Genomic DNA, 21,972 nt, shown 5'->3' with positions numbered 1-21,972 from the left:
TGAACGGTGGAATGAGCGGTGGAACTGGTTGCTATGATGCTCACTGACCACCAGGGACAGATGCTCAACACTGGAGCTGCCTCCGGCCCACAGGCCCCAGGCCAGCCAAGGCGGCTGCCAGCAGGGGCCCCCCAATTGCTCCGCCAGTTGCCCTGCTGAAGGAGATGACTGGCAGCAGCGGCGGGTGTTGGGGCTGGCCGGCGAGTAGGCTGGTACCATCCCTCGATCACCCTGCTGGTCGCCTCCCGCAGAGGCGACTGGTGGTGGTGGCAGGGCAATTGGGGGGGGTAGGGCAGGCAGGTGAGTGGGCGGTGCCATCCCTCGATCACCCCGCCAGTCACCTCCAAGGTGGGTGCCAGCAGGGGCCCCCCAATTGCCCTGCCAGTCACCCCACAGATCAGCCCTGATTGCTGGCCAGGCTTAGGGACCCTACCCGTGCACGAATTTCCTGCACCAGGCCTCTAGTTTATCTACAGTGCTAATCACTGGACTATCTCATTAAATGACCTGGAGAACTAATGATTCAGCAGACACTCTGCTATTGTTAAAAACAATTTTGCATTCAACGAGATTTTAATTTAGTTTACATAAGTGCTAGAGGCCACACAATGTTCAGTCCAGCACCTTGGGAAAGCCTTGTTCCCACACCCAAGGCCAGTTCCACAGAGTTCTTCTGGAGAATTAAGTACCTGGTTAGAAGCAGCGATGTCCTAGGGGAGGCAATGCAATGCAGCGGGGAAAGCATGGGCGTTTTAGAGATGAAAGAACTGAACTGAATTTCTGCTTTCTCGTCCAGTGGGTGTGGCTCAGTGGTTGAGCATCAAACCACGAACCAGGAGGTCACGGTTCGATTCCCAGTCAGGGCACATATCCAGCTTGCAGGCTCAACTGGGGGCGTGAAGGAGGCAGCCCATTGATGTTTCTCTCTCTCTCTTCCTCGCCCTTCCTCTCTCTGAAATCAATAAAAACATATTAAAAGAAAAAAAAGAGAAATTCTGCTTTGTCATTCCTTAGATAGATGGCAACATTTTTGGATTAATTTCTCATCTGTAGAGGTTGCCATAAGGCACACCACAGTTTTGTGAAGATTAAATAGGGTAATGAAAGTCAGATGTCTAGCGTAGTGCCTGCCACTTAATAAGTTCCTAATAATAGAAAAACTCCCTTTCTGCTTCCACAATAGTCCATTTTCCAAAGCTGCTAATCTGACAGCTACGCGTGTACTTGTATTTGTGAGTGTCAGGTCATCTCAAGGTTTCTGGTTAGACCATGTGATCCAGATACCTCTGAAAACTAAACGTGTTCCAGAGTCATGCTGAATCTTGTGGCTTAGTGACTGTTTGTGTGAAACTAGTACAGGCATTTTGAAGCTTTTTTTTAAAATAAGGCTTTGCATGATTGGAAACAATTTAAAAAGAAGGAAGGAAGTTGGATACCTGAAATCATGTCAGTGATTGAGTTAACTAGTGAATGGTATTGTAAAAGAAAATAAGGAATCGAGAAAATAAATTGCTTCTGTTCCTCTGACCTTTAATATTTCCCCAGGACTAAATCAATTTCTTTAATTTTTTTCTTTTTCTCTTGAAAGAAAGGAAATGGCCCACAGGGGAGAGGCTTAACATGCTTCAACTAATCTCAGCTGAGTAACTGTCAAACTGAAAACCAGTTACAGGTTTTTAAAAGTGTGTGTTTGTTAGTCATGAGAAATTTAAAAGCCTGGCAAGATTATATTCCCTCTAGTTGTCCCAAGTTTATAGAGGTCTCTTGATTTGTGTGGGATAATTAGTTTCTTAGGAAAAAATATAGTAATGGAACAAAACTGGCTTTGGGGATTTATAATATAAACTTGTTTCCAGTTGCCTTTACCTTATATAGAGATATGACAGAAATATTAAAGTCAATTAGAAATTTATTTTTGGAAGAAGGGATAAGCAACTTTTACAAAATAGGAAAATGTTTTTTTGTTTTGTTTTGTTTTGTTTTCTTATCAAAGAGTCTTTAAAAATTAACAAGGAACTTCACAAAAAAACAAAATTAACATTTCAGTTGGGTGTTTCTTAATACTCAACAAGGTCAGATTGTTGGCCTTTTCTTTGCAGATGTTATTCGGTTCAGTGTTAATGTTTTTAGTTTGAAATTGTTCGTTTTTTTAATTATTACTTCAAAGTTAATTTCTTTTTAAAAATATATATATTTTATTGATTTTTTACAGAGAGGAAGGGCGAGAGATAGAGAGTTAGAAACATGGATGAGAGAGAAACATCGGTCAGCTGCCTCCTGAACACTCCCTATTGGGGATGTGCCTGCAACCAAGGTACATGCCCTTGACCGGAATCGAACCTGGGCCCCTCAGTTCGAAGGCCGACTCTCTATCCACTGAGCCAAATCAGTTAGGGCCAAAGTTAATTTCTTTAAGTGCATTATTTTTTCTCTTAAGGATTAATTAACATAATGTCTTCTAGAAAATGATCAAACAGTGATAGTCTTGCAAAAGGACTCAATTAACTGTTTAATTAAATTTTACTGTCTTCTATTGTCTGAGACACAATCAATTGGTCTGTGAACTGAGGGCCCAGGGTGTGACCCTGCATGATTCATTACGGAAAGCTCCCCAGAGTATTTCAAAGTTGATTTATTTAGGGGCCAACTGAGGACTTATTGAATAATTCACATTTTCCAGAGAAGTTGACTTGAATTATGCAGTACTACCTGCCAAGCTCTCCTTTGTTTATAAATCCGCTTTCTGGTTACATCATGCAGAACCTTGACCAGGCACAAGTCAAGGTTTCCTGGAAACCTTGACTTGTGCCTGGTCTTCTCTGATGCTGCATTCCAAACCCAGCATAATCTCTTGGTGACCCTTCCCTTGTCTGATTACTCTAACTTGCTAGGAAAAGACCCACCCATTGTTGGTACCATATTTTTCTGTGTATAAGACACCCCCATGTATAAGACCACACACCCCTTTCCCCACCCAAAATTAAGAAATCAATATTTTAAACATTTTGCTGGTTTTTCTCTTAAGGCCTTCTTCTTTTTTGGCATCTTAAGAAGTTGTTCTTCCTGTTTTCTCCACTGTCTGACCATACATTCAGTGGGAGGAGGTCCAAATGCAGCTCTATTTCCATGCTCTTTTGCATAGCTGATGACATTCAGTTTGAATTTTGCAGAGTAAGATAATTGCTTACCGGTATTTATCTTTTCATTTTTTAAAAATCTTTATGGGCTCAGAACACTCCAGTCCCTGTTGCATCTCTGCACTCTCCACCTCCACCTCCACCTCCACCTCCAATTACGGCATCAGCTGACGTCAGTAACAATAAGGCTCGTGATTGGAGGAAGCCTGTTTGACAAGGTATGGGCAGCTACACACCTGCGCAGCTCCCTCCTTGGCTGACTTTCGTGTATAAGACGCCCCTCAATTTTCAGTCTAACGATTTTAGAAAAAAGTAGTGTCTTATACACAGAAAAATACGGTACTCTCTCAATGAAACTTTGTTTAGATGTTGGCCTCGCAATCACTCTTAATTAACTACCTCAGTCTTAATGTAATTTCAACTATTTGGGGTTTATTTTTCAGGTATGGATTTTGTCTTGGTGTTTTCTTACAAAGTTATTCAGAGTAAATTACGGGCAGTTTAAGATCCTAAGTAGACATACATGGAACGTGGTTGTTGTGGAAAAACAAAACAAAACACACAAAACAACCCACATCTTTATGGCACTAATGAACCTCAAAATACTCTCAATATTTCTTGGAATTTCACAACTGTAGGATTTATTTCCAACTACTTATCTGTTATAGCAGGGGACATCATGTTTTGTTAAGCAAGGCCATATTCAAGATAGCAAAATAGAGAAAATATCAATTTCTGTATCTGAAACTGGTTTGGTTAAGATGGAAAGCTGATTAGTTCATAATAAAAGGAGCACATTTTTCATAAGTAAGAGACTAAGCAGCCGGCTTAGGAAACCTCGGCACCCAAAAGTTGAAAAGCATGGGGTGTGGTGAGCATGTTCACATTGCAACACATGAAACCTGGCTTATTTTCCTTAGAAGCTTCCCAGATGTGAAACAAAAATATTTTTTAAAAAGACAATGTTGAATACTTGGAATTCGAGGGGAGTGGGAAGGGGGAGAAGGGTAAAGGAGATATAAATGGTGATGGAAGGAGACTTGACTTGGCATGGTGAACACACAATACAATATACAGATTATATGTTATAGAATTGTACACCTGAGACATATGTAATTTTATTAACCAACGCCATCTCAATAAATTCAATAAAATTAAATTAAACTTTAAAAAAATACACATTCCCTTAGAATCCCCTAAATCTCCCGACGGGCAAGCACTGGGCTGGACAATATCGCAGTAGGAGGCTACCTGGCTGGGTTAGGTTGCAGCAGGCAGCTATCCAGCTGGGCACGATTGCAACAGGCAGCTACTATTGCCAGAGGCAGCTTCCCAGCTGGGCACTATCTCAAGAAGCAGTTGCTATCGGAGAGGAAGTCACTCATGAGAGGAAGTCACTATTTCCAGAGGCATCTGCTATCCTGAGAGGGAGAGGCTGTCACTATGGCAAACAGGCAGCTACCACAGGGCTGGGCACTATCCGGCATCGGCACTATAGCAAACGGAGGCCCTATCGCCAGAGGCAACCACCCAGTCAAGAACTATCAGAAGAGGCAGCTACAGGGACGAGACTATGTTGCAACAGGCATCTACATGGCCATTTCCGTGATATCCTATATAATAAAAGCCTAATATGCTAAGTGTCCCATGGTACTGTCAACCGTTCAACCAATCAAAGTGTAGTATGCTAATGATATGCTAAGGATACTCAACCGCTTGCTATGATGTGCACTGACCACCAGGGAGCAGATGCTCCAACCTGGTAGGTTAGTTTGCTCTTGGGGTCTGGCTGATCAGGACTGAGCAAGATAGGCCAGACACGCCCTGGAGCCCTCCCATAATCCCTCCCCAGCTGGCCAACCTCCCGCGTCACTCCCCGGCCCCAATCATGCACTGGTGGGGTCCCTCGGCTTGGCCTGTGCCCTCTCACAATCAGGGACCCCTCGGTGGATGTCGGAGAGCCAGTTTCAGCCCGATCCTGCAGGCCAGGCCAAAGGACCCCACTGGTGCACAAATTTGTGCACCAGGCCTCTAGTGTAATAATAATAAGGGGAAAAATACAATATGATCTTGAATGGAGAAAAACAAAGAACCCTTCCTTGGATTGTTGTTGTGAGGACAAAAAAAGCATCTGTCCCTTAGCCGACACTCAGTAAGTAGTTGTTATAATTACTATCCCATTTTGATGCTAGTTTTGCAGGACTTGACTTTTGCGCACTTCTTTGAAAACTGGAGGGTTCCGTGCCTATTACATTTCTGGAACTGCCAGAGAGCTGCAGGTTATTCCTCAGCACCTGACCCTCCCATGCCAGATTTCCTTTCCTCTCACCAGCCCCTAAGGCCCTAACATGCCCCACCTCAAACTGAACCACGAGTGATCTAACCTGTTACTCGTAGAGCTTCTCTGGGTCCTTCCTCAAACCAAACCCCTCCACATTAAGTAATTGTAAGCTTTCACCCCGGCCTTATTTTCCTTTCTATCGCTCCAAGCTTTCTGGATTTCTCAGGGATCAGTGAAATGTCAAAAGGAAGAATAAAAATAAACTGGAGACAATTACGTTAATAATCTTCGTCCTTACTAAAACACTTGGTTTTCACAAATTAACAAACCCTGGTGCTTTCTCCCGACGGAAGATTGCTTTCAGTTTTGTTTGTAGTTTTTTTTTAACATCATCACAGTGTTCCAAAGTACAACTTCTCAAGGTCTTACAGTTCAAGAACTCATCAGGGAAGGTATGCGAGATGCCCAGCTTCTTTTCAAACCACTGGTTTAGAGAATATCTCATAAGTGACAAAATCAAAATATCAAGCCCAAACCAAAAATATAAGCACTACCCAGCCGAATCCCTTTTCCGCTAAGGTAGGTACCGAGGAGGCCGTGATGCCTAGTAGAAAGACTCTGAACTTCTGAATCATAGACAAGTCTGAAACCCACAGTCACAACCAGCCCCCCTTGTTGTGAATCCTTCGCAAAATTGCCGGTCTGTGCCGCAATGATCTCATCATAAACAGGCAACAGCTACTTTGAAGAAGTCCTCTAATTACTGGAAATAAAACCCTGAAATGCCTGCACCTGACAAATATTCGACATGCTGGAGGACAGCTCCCTTGGCAATCCGTGCCGTTCTCTCCTGGCTCCTATTAATCCTTTCTCCTGGGGTCAGAGAGACAGTTCTCCCTTTACATGAACCTCTATTTCTTTTTCATGAATTCTCCCCATAGTGTTTGTGACAAAGGTGACTCCTTGACGCGAATACAACATTTTGACTCCAGAATGAACCCTGAGTCTTGACTCCCCCTGGCTTATGGAATGTGCAAGAGCGCTCTGGGCTAATGACAACTTCCCATTAGTTCTGCCTCCAGAGCAAGCTGCCCTCAGTGTTATCCCTGTCTTTCTTAACAGGCCCTGGATCCAGAGCCTGGCAGCACCTGGTCCCTTGGCTCCCCCAAACGTTCCTTTCCCACATGGAGGCTCCCTGATCACTTGCCCGGGACAGAGCCTGAGCACGCTCTTCTCCCTCATGGGAAAGCACGACTGATTCCCAGTAGCAGCTGGTGGCTATCTTGTTGGTATCCTCTCCTCCCTCTCCCCCCATATCCTGACCTTCATCTGCCATTTGAGGCCATATACGACACTGTAGGGCAGGGGTCCTCAAACTACGGCCCGCGGGCCACATGCGGCCCGCCGAAGGACATTTATCCAGCCCGCCGGGTGTTTTTCCACCGCTGCCTGTCCTGCTTAGCAGCCGACTTAGCAGTGTGCATAGGAATTTGTTCATAGTTTTTTTTTTAAACTATAGTCCGGCCCTCCAACGGTCTGAGGGACAGTGAAGTGGCACCGTTTAAAAAGTTTGAGGACCCCTGCTAGGGAGTCGCCTTGTAGAGAGTCGCTTTGCCCTAAGTCTCTCCCCATGAGTCATACCTTACTATTTAAGATCTGGACGACCCTCTGCTGCAGTGTCTGGCCGGCCTTGGGCCTCACGAGGATATAAATGACTTTCAGATTCGGGCTGGTGCGAAACAGCTTTTCCATCAAGACTTTCCCCAGGAAGCCCGTGGCCCCGGTGATGAGAATGGACTTGCCACCGTAGAAAGCTGCGATCGTGGACATGATTCTTCCCTTGGTCTCTCGTGGCTCCACAAAGAGGTTCCTGGAAAGGAAGAGAAATAACAGAAGATGACGTCCCTGGAAATTCTAATGTGCAGTCATTTAAACTGTTTTTGGTGCCCTCAGAATTTTGAATGCGGGGAAAGGTCAGAGTGATAGCATCAGGGCTTATTGACAACATGATTCGTGGCAATCAATATTTATTCAGCTCACTGTACATGCCAGACTTTATGCTGGGAACTGTGGGCAAGAAATGAGTGACACATGGTTCCTGCTCTCAAGGAATTGCTCAAAGTCGAATGCAGGGGGCAGACACGTAGACTGGTACGCAGTATATAACACGGTAAGAGCTGAAACAAAGGGGGCCAGTGGAGGGGTGCATAGCAGGACCTGGAAATTTCAGGAAGGCGACACCTGAGGTGAAACTTGAAGACAGAGAAGGGCTGTGGTAAGTGTGTTCCAAGCCAAATAAAGAAAGAGAAAGAACAAAGGTCCAAGGTGTGGTGTAGCATGCTGTACGGGGGGAATAAAAGGAGTTCAGGATTGCGAGAATGTAAATAATAAGGCGAGGAGTGGCTCTATAACCTGTTAACCCAAAACTTAGAACAGCTATAAAACTTTTAAAATTAGGATGTAATTATTATTTCATCGCAGTTTTTTTTTTTTTTAAATCCCACCCAAGGATATGTTTTTCATTGATTCTGGAAGGAGAGAGAGAGAAACATTGCTGTGAGAGAGAAGCATCGGTTAGCTGCTTCTTGGACACGCCCAACTGGGGATCGACCCTGCAACCTGGGTGTGTACCCTGACCAGAAATCGAACTCTCGACCCTTTGGTGCATGGGGTGGCGCTCTAACCACTGAGAAACACCGGCCAGGGCTCACTGCAGTTTTATTTAGAGACATTCCTGGAGCAAATAACTTTTGGTTTCACTTGAGCTGACTGGCCCTGTCCTACCCAGTCATTTCTGAATTGAGATGTTCTCTTCCTTGAGCTGAAAATGGGTCGAGTGCCATCCTTTCCTTCACATGCTGCTCACAGGATTGAAGCATTGCAAACGAGAAAGGGCGGAGAAGGTCGCACAGGGAGGCCACCGACAGAGGCTGGGTAAGCCCTGTTTCCACAGCCTGGGGAGAGGGTGGTGGGAGCCAGCTGCAGCACTTGGATGCTGGGACTCCTGAGGAACAGTCCCCATGCGATAGAAATGCAGCCATGAGTGTTTGCCTTTAAGGCCCAGGTAGTAAAAGACTGTTGATTGGAAGCAGCGTCTGAGCTTTGAGTGAAGGGGGTGCTGGCTCTAGGGGAGCAGACTTCCTTTCTGTCCACTGACTTTTCAGGCTGCAGCAAACCCTCGGCTGTCTGCTTGGACAGGGCTGGTGTGGATCTTGCATAACACAACTCCAGGGACTGGCTTGGCATCGGGGTTATAAAGGAGAACACACAGCAAGTCCAAGAGTCCACACCCAGCCTCTTCAGCTTCAGGCAAGGTCACTCTGCCAGTAACTCCTCAGGAACAATGACCTTTCATAGTTATAATGTACACGTTATAATTTATGGTCATGATTTATACTTGGAGGATCTTGTGGTTATGTTCCTGAGCAGAACTCTTTGCCTTTGGAAGATTTATTCATTCATGAAATTATGCAAGAAATACTTTTGGGTACCTGCCACTCCAGCAGAGAAGGAGGCCCGGGATACAAAGATAAGCACATAAATAAACAAGACAATACAGATAAGCACATAAATAAACAAGACTGTTACAAATGTAGATAAAACTGGGATGGATGACAGAAATCACACCCAATCATCAATACTATTCGCTTTAGGAAATCTGGATTTCAGATCACATTTGCTAGACTTATTGAGCTGCTATTTAAACCCCTTTTATTGAGGGTTGATGTGAGAAATATTATTTTGAGAAACACATTTGGACCTTGTGCAAAACACCAATTAATGATTTTTTTTGTCATATTATATAACGTTATTCATATTATAAGCTACCCAACCATTTTCTCAAGAATTGAGCCCTTTGGAAAAATACAGACTATTCTTGCCTTGCCTGCCTTGAAGCTCAGAAAAGTGGTGTCACGAATTTAGATAACATCCTAGGTTAGGTCACAGGTTCTAAGAGAGACTGCCTGAAATCAAATCCCAGTCTGTCACTTATTAGCTGTGTGACCTCAGGCATGTTATTAATCTCTATGCTGCAATAAACTGGGGACTACAAAAGTATCCACTTACTAGTGCTGTGGTAAGAATTCCATGAATGAACACATGTAAAACTCTTAAAAATATGTCACATAGAGTATATTAAGTATATACTATTATTAAGTATTAGCTATTAATATAGTCACTAGTTCCACATTTTTCCTCTTAATGGTTCTTGCTTTTCCTTTTGACATTTACTTTAAACGTTCTGTCTGAAGCATTTTCTATACCCTCTTTTGGAAATAGGAGACAATTTATAACTCAATCAATCGTCAAGGCAAATATAGTGTTATCACCAAACACAACTCCACTAGATGATGAATCTTGCCAATTCTTTTCTATATGAAAATGTGTAGGCACCATACTCGTCCACTCTAATATGTGGCACAAGTGAGCATGGCTTGGGGCAGAGAAATTAAGGAAGGGGAACTGAGTTTGGATAGAGGGATTTCCCAACCTTATTTCTTCTGATAATATCATTGTTTTGTAATCTCATATGCTTTAGTGGAGTTACATTTTCTAGAAATGCAAATATACTGTTAAGACATTTTGGTTCCAGACACAGTTTTGCAACATGTGATGAAGAATTTTAGAGAGCCGGAAACATACCTCTCCCAAGCTTATTTCTCGTGGGACAAAGGAAGGCTTGATAGGTCCTCAAAGAATGGAATTTGCCTGCTCTGTCCACAGCCCAGATACTTCTCAAACACAACAGAAACCATAGCAGGGTACACTGAGTGCCCGGAGAGGAAAACAAAACATACAGCCGTGTCTCCGGGCACTGACCGCCCGGTCGTCAAGACCTGGTGACCACGGTGACCGTGACTCCAATCAAGGCAACCGATTCTGAAAAATGTCAAAGAGAATGTCCATCCTCAGATCAAAGCTGCTTCAGAGATGTTTCCTCTGTTTCTTGCTTCTACTCTCAGGCGAAGGCTTGGTTGCTGGCCCCAGAAACTCCTCTATAAAAACTGGCTCCCTGAAACCCGTTCCATATGGCATAGCTTTGCAAGGTCTATGAACTGTTAACTCCTAATGTAATTAATTCATCAAAAGACTTACTTTAAACATTAAAATAATTTTAGAGTCATTTGTGGAGGACATGCAACTTTAGAAGGAGAAATATGTTTCGAACTGCTGACCAGGCCAGGGCTTGTCTTTTGTGTTTTTTAATATTTTTTAAATTGATTTCAGAGAAGAAGGGGGAGAGAGAGAGAGAGAGAGACATCAATGATGAGAGAGAATCATTGATAGGCTGCCTCCTGCAAGCCCCACACTGGAGATTGAGCCCACAACCCAGGCATGTGCCCTTGACCGGAATCGAAGCCGGGACCCTTCAGTCCACAGGCCACCGCTCTGTCCACTGAGCCAAACCAGCCAGGGCAGGGCTTGCCTTTTGTGTCATCTCAGATCACAGGTGCAGAGAGCACAGGACAGGTTCCTATCCTTCAAGCCCATGATACCATTTGTGAAAAGCCTATGTCACTTTGCAAACTCCAGGCTCATCTTGTACAATGCAGGATATCTGATGCTTGAATGAAAAAAAATAAGGAGCCTATGAGAGTCATTCAGTGTATTTTTTAAATATATTTTTATTGATTTCAGAGGGAGAGATAGAAACATCAATGATGAGAGAGAATCATTGATTGGCTGCCTCCTACAGACCCACACTGGGTATTGATCCCACACCCGGGCATGTGCCCTGACTGGGAATCAAACCGTGAACTCCTGGTTCATAGGTTGACACTCAACAACTGAGCTATGCTGGCCGGGCCAGTGTCTTTTTACTAAATGTCAACTCTGAGCCAGGCACTGTTTAGACTCTGCGATGGTAGTAAACTGGCTGTATGCTTCTTAGATTCTTCCTTTCTATTCTGGAGCATTTTCTCCTTAAGATCACCAGTTGCCCCATGATCATTAATGAAAATAGTTTTTACTCTCCTTTTGATAGTAAAATGAGGCTGTTCTCACTTCTAGAGAACAGATTTTAAAATACTGAATTGTGATAGTTGTGCCAAGTTATACATTTTTTTTTTTTGCACAGCATATGGGAACTCAAATTATTCCTTGAGTAGTTCTGGAAAATAAAAAAAAAATTAAGATTCAAATATTTAAGGGAGACAAGTTTATCCAAATTTCTTGATTGTCCTTTAGAGAAAAACACTTTTTAAAAAAGAACCTTTGCCTCTGAGGAATCTTACTCTTGATGAAGGTTTCCGGGCCTTGGCTCTATCAGTCTTCTGGGGCAGATGCAGTTTGTTGTGAGGCTGCTCAGTGCAATGCAGGGTGTGAACTTTGTTAAGTGTGCCCAACGCCCCCCCAAAAAAACAAACAAACAAACAAACAAACATTGCTCTAGGGCCTTCTTTAATTCTCATTTTATAATATTTAGCACATCCTATTAAAAAGGTCAAGATTCAAGGATAAAACTTCTGCTTGTAAAGCTACGTATGAATATGACCCATTGCCACACCCTATTTTGTCTATATTGGATCTGTAGTGCTACAGATGTCCAAAACTTCTGCTTGTAAAGCTACGTATGAATATGACCCATTGCCACACCCTATTTGTTCTATATTGGGCTGCAGTGCTGCAGATGTCCACTTTGTGTGGTACCCACATATCATAACTAATTACAGTTCCCCAAGCAAATTATATGTGTGGCAAACTGGATAGTCTTCAAAGTGGAGAGGAAGGAAGATTTCTCCAGAGAAAGATTTCCCACTTTTTATTTAACAAAATTTCTTTCTATCTCATAAATTAGACTACTAACCTCACTTTTCATTTAGATTGACTCTCTCAGTTTTATGAATCTAAACCTATTCTGGGCAAACTTAAGAAAGAATGACAATCGGACCAGCATGAGATCAGCTGAGAAAAAGACCACTTAGTATTGTTGCCGTATATTAATAATTCTGTAGATAACCAAGTCAATCTCATCTATAAGAAATTCTGTTGCCTTTTTTGGAAGATACCAAGTATGCTGTGTGTTAAGTGATATCTCACATAGACAACGGAGTTTTGGTTGGCAATGTGCCCAGGAATATGGGCCAGCCTATTGAAAAACGATCAATGCTGTTTATTTTAAATTCAGTAAATTGAAGTGGTTCATCTCCATCAAAATTAAATACTGTAAATCTTTCAATAAGTATGTTGAATTAAGGAAATACACTTAAAAATAATATTCAAAGAAAAAAAGGAGGACAGAGTATCATCACATCCATTACAATCCCCGTGGAATAGCCTGGAGGGGAATGAAATAGAAGACAGTAGTTGTATAATAGTGTGATGGGGTTAAAGGGAAAGAGTGTTGTTTCATGGTGGTGACTGCTTTCCATGATTTTAAAAGGTAATTTAATAAACACATACTTAAACAAAGTTCTTAGAAAGTAATAACAACTAGTGCTGTGGGCAAAACTTCCTGTTTAAGATGTGTTTAAATTATTTTTAAAAGTGTGGCTCAGCTGACATTGCACACTGTTTTTCAACTAACTTGTGTTCCCTTCAAATTCATATGTTGAAACCGTAACCCCAAATGTGAAGGTATTTTGAGATAAGGCCTTAGGAAAGAGATTCAGTTTAAATGAGGTCCTAAGGGTGAGGCCCTAATCTGATAAGAGTAGTGTCTAATAAGAAGATGAAGAAATGAGAGATAATACTCGCTCCTTCAACAAGCACCAAGAACAGGCCATATGAGGCCTCAGTGAGAAGGCAGTTGTCCACAAGCCAAGAGAGCTCTCACCAGAAACTGAATTTTCTGGCACCTTGATCATGGACTTCTGGCCTCCAGAACTGTGAGAAATAAATATCTGTTGTTTAAGCCAGCCAGTCTGTGGTATTTGTTATGACAACTCGAGCAAACTAATACATGCACAAACACACTAGAACAAAAACATGTGCATTTTTGGATAAGTGAGTAAACTAACTCTTGACAATAATGTATATCAACCTTTCCAATTCTGATGTAACCCTTTATTACGTAGCAGATGTATCTGTCTCATATTCTCATCTTTGTGACATAAAGGTAAGCTATCGGTTCTTGGTTTTCACAGACTTGTGAAAATATGCACAGGTCTTCTTTGATAAACTATAGAAACCTTATTAATTTAAGCCTTAAAACCCTGTATATATGTCATCTATCTGTGTGAAGGTCCTAGTGATAAAAAAAGTTTTCATCAGAGAGATCTTCCTTTTTCTTGCTTTGGTTTCCTGCATATATCCCAAATTATACAACTCGACAATGAAATCAGGTCCTTTTCACTGTGGGCTTCTTATGTAAAGTTTTTCTGAGAGGACTTTTACTAGTAAGTTCTTGATGGAAGAGTATGAACCCCCAGAGGTACTGTGGGCAGCTATTGGGCACAGGCCTCACTAATTGGTTTAGCAATGCTCCATTGTCAAGAAATATCAAGTTGGAAACAGTCCCAGATGGGGAGGGATAGTTCAGGCTGGCTTTAAGAACACAAAATTTAGCAATCACCCCAACTCATTCTTCTAAGTTTGCTTCTGCTTAACTTATTAAGTCTTTTTTAAAGTCTCAATTTAACAAATGAAAAAGGAAAAAGATATGATCTAAATTCATCATTTCATAATAATTGATTAAATAGGTGTACTTTGTGCATACTGTGTACTACATACCATATTAGGTGTAGATAATTACTATGCAAACATTCTTGCTAAATGGCGAAGCATTTAAAAAAATGCATGGTTTTATTATTATTATTTATAGGTAAGTCAAACATCAGTCAGCATGGGAAGAATCTAAAATATTAAGAGAATCACAATAAAATACAAACCATGATGCTCCCTATTTCCTCTTGGTGAATTATAAATTGGTCAGATTATAAATAAAAGAATGGTTGGTCAACACAATGACCACCAAGAAACCCTCCTGATTGAATGGTAAACAACATTTTCATGTTCTCCTTGGAATTAAATACTTTTTATTTTGGAGATGACATGACAGCTTTCTCTCTCTCTCCCTCTCTAGAAAGAGAGGGAGAGAGAGAGTGGGAAACAGAAAGGGAGAGAGAGATAATTTTAAGGAATTGTGGAGGTTTGGTAAATCCAGAATATCCAGAACAGGTGTCTATTCCAGTAAGAACAACACACTGACCCTTCCCGGATGGAAGTGGTCCAATGTAGTCAGTCTGCCATGGGCAGCTGGTTGGTCATCCAGAGGAATGGTGCCATGTCAGGGACTCAACGTTGGCATTTGCTGCTGGCAGACTGGACCCTCAGCAGTGGTTATAGCCAAGGTGGCCTTGGTGAGCCGAGGCCTATGTTCCTGAGCCTGTGCATAGCTTCCATTGTGTCTCAATGGCCCCTTTGTTCACGAGTTCATTGGGTGATGACAGGGTGGCTGGGGAAAGAAGCTGACTGGTAATTACAGAATAGGTCACCCTATCTACTTGATTATTAAACTCTTCCTTTGTTGAGTTCACTCTTTGGTAAACATTTATATAGGACACAAGTATCTCCATGTTTTTACTCATTCTATACACATCTTTCTCAGACTTACTTGTCATCAATTTTCAATAATGTTCCAAGTCCCTGACCACCCAGTCAAACCATTGGCCACAGGCCATGAATCAGTATATAAGCCACATCTGATCAGGTGCACTACTCAAAGATCTGCTCACTGGGATGATTTTCCTTCACCATGCCCCTTCAGGAATGTGCCAGAAAGGGGCTGTAGTGCTGCAGATGTCCACTTTGTGTGGTACCCACATATCATGCAGAACCATCTGTAAACCAGGCCTGAGAATTCTCTCCTCTGTCAACTGAGTAGTGGGAATTCCCCATAAGGTTATAAGTGTAGCCTGGGAGACAAAAGTCAGTGTAACAAAAGTGGGGGCCATGGGCATTTGGATCACTTCTTCACGTGACTTACTTGTGTTCAGGGCATGCTCGGGCCAGATCAGATACATACAACTTTCAGTCGACAGAGTGCTGCTGAGCTAGCACAACTTGAAGGCTCGGTGGGTCAGACAACAGCCACTTCCGGATGGACAGCTCAGGTTTCATGGTAACTTGGTGGCCCATGGTTATGTGTTCAGTCTCTACTAAGGCCCAGTATCTGGCCCAAAGCTGTTTCTCAAAAGGAGACTAGTTGTTCATAGAGAATGGCAGGGCTTTGCTTTAAAATCTAAGACCCTGTGCTGTGATAGAGGCTTGCTGAAGGCCCCAAACAGCATCCCTATCTGCCACGGGCACTGCAAGTACTATTAGGTCTGCTGGGTTGTGAGGCCCACGTGGCAGAGTAGCTGGCACAGCATCTTGGACCTGTTGCAGATTCTTCTCCTGTTCTGGGCCCCATTCAAAACTAGCAGCTGTTTGGGTTACTCACTAAGCAGGCCAGAGTAACACACCCAAATGAGGAACATGTTGCCTCCAAAATCTGAAGAGGCTTGCTAGGCATTGTGCCTTTTAAAAAATATTTATTTATTTATTTATTTTTGGTTGTGGGAAAGGCCAGATGCAATGACTTAGCTTTTACTTTAGAGAGGATATCTCAACACACTCCACACCACTGGACCCATAAAATTTCACTGAGATTAAAGGCCCCTGAAATTTTGTTGGATTTATTTACCACTCTCTGATACTCAAATGTCTTACCAAGAAGTCTAGAGTGGTTACGACTCTTGACCACCAGGTCCAATCAGCATAGTATCACCAATGTAATGGACCAATATGATATCTTGCATAAAGCCTTCAAGTTCCATCCATGTTTCTGCAAATGGGCATGATTTCATTTTTTATGGCTAAATAATATTCCATTATATATTATATATTATATATTACATATTACATATTATATATTATATATTCTGCTAGAAACCAATTCCAGCATGTCATAATTACAAGTTTCACCAAAAGGTGGTAAAGCTTGGGCGGCTCAACAAGGGTGAGTCACATATGTAGTTTACCTGTTGGAAACGGCTAAAAGGCACTTCCCCCAAACCTGAATAGGATTGTCTGCTGTCAGACAGCTCAGGGCATTTTATTGCCTCCTGTTGGCCAAACACCTGAACAGCTGTAGGCTATTCCCCAAACTGACAATGCTTCTGTATTCTACCCTTTGAAACCTTACCCTTTGAAGTGTGTATCTCCACCTTGCCTTAGGACAAATTGTATTAATAAAAGCAAGGGTCCTAGACAAGGAGGGAGTCTTCAGTTCCTTTAGTTGAAGCTCCTCTGACCCCCAATGCCTTTCAAAATTATCTTTCGTCTTTGGACTCCTTCTTAATCATCTATGCATCAGCCCATTTCTCCAGAATGCTGAACCCTTTGTAAGGCTGGGGCAAGAATCCCGGCAATATTCATATATACATACACATATATCACAACTTCTTTATCCATTCCTCTTTCAGAGGAGATTTAGGTTATTTCCATGTCTTGGCTACTATAAAAAATGCTGCTATGGACATGGGGGTGCAGATATCTTTTTGAGTTAGTGTTTTTGTTTCCTTTAGATATAGCCCCCGAAGTAGAATTTTTGGATTTTATTGGGATTTTTCTTATTACTTTTTTGAGACTCCTACATTCTTTTTTTCCATAATGGCTGTACTAATTTACAATCTTTGGGTGTGTTTTTTTGTGTTTTTTTAACAGAGATTGAGAAAAAAGCATTTTCCAGATAACAGGAATGATGGGATATGTTAATTTTGCGAGGCAATAAAACCACATCCGGTACAGTTTCTGTAACTGAAGTCACAACAAAGTTAATGTTTATATCTAAAAGCATACAGTTCTTTTGCAGCGACGTGGGTTACCAGAATTTGTTGCTGTCAATAATTAGACACAATATTTATCAGCTATATCCTTCCAAGGAAAAAGCACAGTGTTAGTCATGTGGTGTAGTGAGATTCCAGCACCTTAGTCATGGCCACTTACTAAGTAATTATTCTTGGGCCATGTTGGCAATGATATATTTTTAAAGGTTAATACAAAGGTTAGTTAATTATGCCTAAATCCATATAATATGGTGAATTAGAAATCCTTATTTCCAATATATTGACAGCCTTTCAAGAAAAAGCTGAATAAATGTAAGTACTGTTGACCCTTGAAAAACATGGATTTGAACTGCACAGGTGCGCCTAAATAAGGCAGATGCGGGTTTGAATCTCAGCTCTACTCTTTACTAGCTATGATCTTAGGCAAGGAAGTTAGCCTTCACCAGGTGGTTTCTCCATTTATAAAATGGGAACAATATTATTGGGAGGATTTAATAATAAAAAAAAAAGGCTGGACAGAACTTGGCACCTTTTACAGTTGGGTCAATGAGGCTGGAAGGGAAGAGATGGGTGGTAAAAACATTGGAAGGACATTTTGTTTTTCTCTTACCATGTTCTATCTTATATATTTGTGTACAGGAGTTTTCTGCTGTACATGAGTTGAGGTTATTTAAGGGCAGAGACCTTAGTGGTCATCATCATGTGCTCCAGATATTATAATTGAATGAATAAATTCTGTCCTATCCTGTTCAGCATTGATTTTATATCAGACCCTTGAGCTCTTACAGGAAAGGGACCGTAGGGTCATGTTTAATACCTAATGCTTGGTAAACTCGAGGGGCTCAATCAGTGTTATATAAGTGAAATGAATGAATGAACAGACAATGGATAAATGGATGTGTGTGGGATAATGTGCTTCCTAGTACTGGCTGGATGCTAAGCCAGGTCTCTTGTCTTTGAAATCCTGGTCTCGTGCAAGAGGTTCTGCTTGTCACATGGAAATGTGCAGTCTCCGACAGGCTGTGTGAACCAACTGGCTTGGGAAATGTTTCCGTGAAATCATTTGACTAAGTTTAGCATTTACTTCTAATGGCAATCCAAACAACCCATAGCTGCCATAACAGTCTGCACCCCTTTCCATGGACTCCAATAAGATAAGCTAATTCAAGTCATCTTTCCTTTCTGTTCATTGAACAGGGCTTTAAAATTCCATTTTGTGTGTGCATTGATACTTTCCAGAATTTAGCATTTTGGGGGTAAGAAGTGACTAAGATATCAACTGCTGATTAAATGTATATTATGTTCCAGGCATTGCGCTGGATGCTGGGAATAAGCAATAAACAAGACACCTGTTCAGGATAAAGTGCTTTGCCTCTCATTATGTGAGTTTTTATTACAGAACTTTTAATAACTGTAAGTGGCTTTAAGCTCATTGGTATCCCCAGAATACATCCTAAACTCAGGATGAATGGAGAGACCTGTTAGGACCCTATAGTTTCTTTTGGGCTTAGACAGTTCCTGAAAGTGAAATTAACGGGATGGGCAATTTCAGACTCTCCTAAGGAATTCGCAGGTGTTTTTATTACAACTGATGTGCCATTCCAACTCTGACATAATTCCACAGAAAAGGACCTCGTCATACTGACATAATCTGGCTTTCCTACGTCTGAAACAAAATCCAGCACAGACATCAAGAAAAGGGTGCCAGAGAGCAGTGGTTTCAAACACTTGCTGACACTGTACTTTATTTATTGAGCACCCGCCAAACGATAGCGCTGTGATGGATGCTTTTCATGGGTGCAACTGAGAGACTGAATATACACATGAGCAATGGCCAGATCTTACAGAAAAGAAGAGCTTTGACCCACAACCTGCAGCAATCTGCTCAGGAACCCAACCTCTTATCTACAACACACAACCCAGGAAGCCAGCCAGCTGTAAATCCAATTGTCTGGTAGTCAAATTGCTACTTCTAATGGCAATCCAAACAACCCATAGCTGCCATAACAGTCAGCGCAAAACAGCCAGGACTTGATTAACAACTGACAGCTTCCCTAATTATTTTTGTCCCTATTTTCAATTTAGCACCAATCAGAGAAAGCCACATATCCACCACTAACCAATCACACGGGATGCCCCACTTGTAGTTAACCTGCCTACAGGCGGCTTCTTCATGCCAATAATCTCCAACAGGGCAGCCCCGAAGCCTTCCCTTTCTTCCCTAGGAAGCTTTCTAGCTCCTTTGCTTCGGAGTCTGTGCCAAAACACAAGTGAGGGTGACGGCCTCCCTTGCTCTTGCAGGCTCGGAATGAATAGCCCATAGCCCGTACTTGTTCCCATTTGGTTGGTCTTCCTGTATTTCCACACAACTCGTACACTCATTTTGCAGGTAAGGGGGATTGTAGAGGTTAACTTGTGAATGGGGCCACACAAGTGGCAGAGCAAGGCTTTCCACTTGATCTCACTAATTCCAAAGGTATTCCAGGAACTGTTATCCAAGAGGCTTTTTCTCCACTGTCCTCTGCTAACCCTAATTTTTACTGTTGGAGTACTTTTATCTTTCCTTAAAAGGTAATGACTCCAAGGATATTGCTATCTGTATGCCTATTGGTGTAGGAGTTGAATTCAATTCAGTTGCACTATTGAGAGTTTAAGGGGATTTCCGGGGTTAGAGCAGTAACTCTAATTCCACATTTCTTTATCGTGACTAGAATACATGAGCAGATCTAGAGCACGGTAGGTGGTAAGACTTGAGTTGCTTGTGGGGGAAATGGGACTACAGTGCTGTCCACTTGGGCTGCATCCCAATGACTGAATCAGGGCACGTGGGCATTGAATATGAGTCTCAATGTAATTTAAAGGATTTAAAAACAGCATGCTCCTTTCAGGATGCAGACTTTTCGCATGTGGATAGTCACTAATTTAGAGAAGGGGTAAACTCTCCAGTAAAACGGTCTCCGGGGGTCACAAAGAGGCGTTGATTTAAAGGAAGGAAGCTTTTTGTCTTATTACTGCATTTTGTCATTTTGGGTTACCAGTTCTAAATGGAGTCAAGCTGTCAAGACAAAGACCTCAAACTTACATACATGTTCCTCTCCAGGCCACAGAAACCCTGAAGTTCTGTGTCAAAACCTTCGTAGATCATTTGTTTGTAATATGAAATGCTGTGTATTGAAATGGACTTACAAAATTACCCTGAGGCAAGGTGCATGCTCAGTGTTCAGACTCATTTCTCCCAAACCCTCACGTGTGACATCTGTCACTATCACTGGGTGTACCTAGGAGTGATTTCTCCACAGAGACCCTAGAGAGGTGGGGGTGTTCCTCACCACTCAGACACACACCCTAGGGTTCTGGGCCACACCCTTCACAACTGTCCCAGGAACCAACCACTCCCTGGAGGCAGAGGTGCCTCCTCAGGAATAAAAGGCAGGCAAGACAGGGAGCATCACAGGTCCAGCTGTTTAATATGCAACTTTAAAAAACAAGACTGTTTGCGCTTTGTTTCAAACGTTGACACAGGAAGGAAAGGAAGGATTTTACATTTTATACATATTTTTTTGAAAGGAGCCCAAAATACAACATCAAAGGAAATATTGGGAGCATTGTCAGGTCACAATGAAGTCTGCAAAAACACTGCAGTCTGTGAAATGAATGAAAGGAAGGAAGGAAGGAAGGAAGAGAAACAAAGAAAGAAAGAAAGAAAGAAAGAAAGAAAGAAAGAAAGAAAGAAAGAAAGAAAGAAAGGAGGAAAGAAAGGAAGAAAAGAAGGAAGAAAGAAAGAAAGAAAGAAATTGAGCTAGAGAGACAAAGAAAAGAGGGAGCAACAATTTTTTTTTTTCCTGAGAAGGGAAGGAAACAGAGTCATGTATATGAGCAAAAACAGAAATCACAATTTGGAGAATATCTAGACAAAATAAATCTAAACTTTACAGAAATTCCTCCTTCATTTTCTAGAGAAGGTATATTTCGATTTCTTTCAAATGTAAAGTCACAGAAATACTAGAGGAAGACAGTTAAGTGTCTTTAGCACGTTACATCCATACATAAACATCCAAACATTATATCGTATCCACACATCTATGCCCACCTTATCTATGTAGCATATGCATAGCTTAATCTTTCTCTAGTACAAATTCAGAATGCATTTTCAAAACTGGCCTTTAAATATAGAGTAAAATTCCTAGCATTAAAAAAATAAGCTACTGAACCACCTCTCCCTAACCTACTCCTCTTATAATCTTCCCCATCTCAGTAAAGAAAAATTCTATTCCTTGTGCTGATCAGTGCAAAGACAATGAGGCCAACTGGACTCTCTTTTTCTCACACTACCTAATCTTGAGCAAATCCCATCAGCCCTACCTACAAAGTGTATTCAGGAACTGACCACTTCTCACCACCTTTGCTTGTGACAAACTGGTCCAAACCATTACCATATAGCCTCTAAGTGGTTCCTGCTGCCCTTGTTCCACTAACAGCCCATCTAATCTAATAAAGAGGGAATATGCAAATTGACCATCACACCGCAACAAAGATGGCTGCACCCACAGTGGAGGTGGGTTTCCGTAACACAAGATGGCTGCACCCACAACGGAGGCCAAGTTCCCGTAATGAGCCTTAACGAGCAGACAGCAGGGACCTGAGGCTGTGTGGCGCTGGGCTGGGGCAGGGGACCTGAGGCTGCACCCCCTGCCCAGTGGGGCTTGACAGGGAACCTCAGGCCGCACCCACAACCCCGGCCCAGGCCGGGGGACCTCACGTCATGCCCCCCATCCCAGCGCCG

The 21,972-nt window shown here is 42.2% G+C and overlaps 1 protein-coding gene across 1 annotated transcript in view; it reads right to left on the bottom strand.

Annotated features, from left to right (window-relative positions):
* The window catches only part of FAR2 (fatty acyl-CoA reductase 2), a 139,951-nt gene that overhangs the window by 43,703 nt on the left and 74,276 nt on the right, over nt 1-21,972 (bottom strand). Inside the window, exon 2 of the mRNA XM_079775601.1 lies at nt 7,060-7,288. Within this exon, the coding sequence (XP_079631727.1) occupies nt 7,060-7,248 (189 nt within the window). The 5' untranslated portion in view covers nt 7,249-7,288. The remainder of the gene's footprint in view (nt 1-7,059; nt 7,289-21,972) is intronic.

The sequence above is a fragment of the Cnephaeus nilssonii genome (assembly GCF_951640355.1).
Source record: "Cnephaeus nilssonii genome assembly, chromosome: 6".
Taxonomy (NCBI): domain Eukaryota; kingdom Metazoa; phylum Chordata; class Mammalia; order Chiroptera; family Vespertilionidae; genus Cnephaeus; species Cnephaeus nilssonii.
Note: the sequence above shows the minus strand (reverse complement) of the source record. Positions and strands in the feature narration are given on the sequence as shown.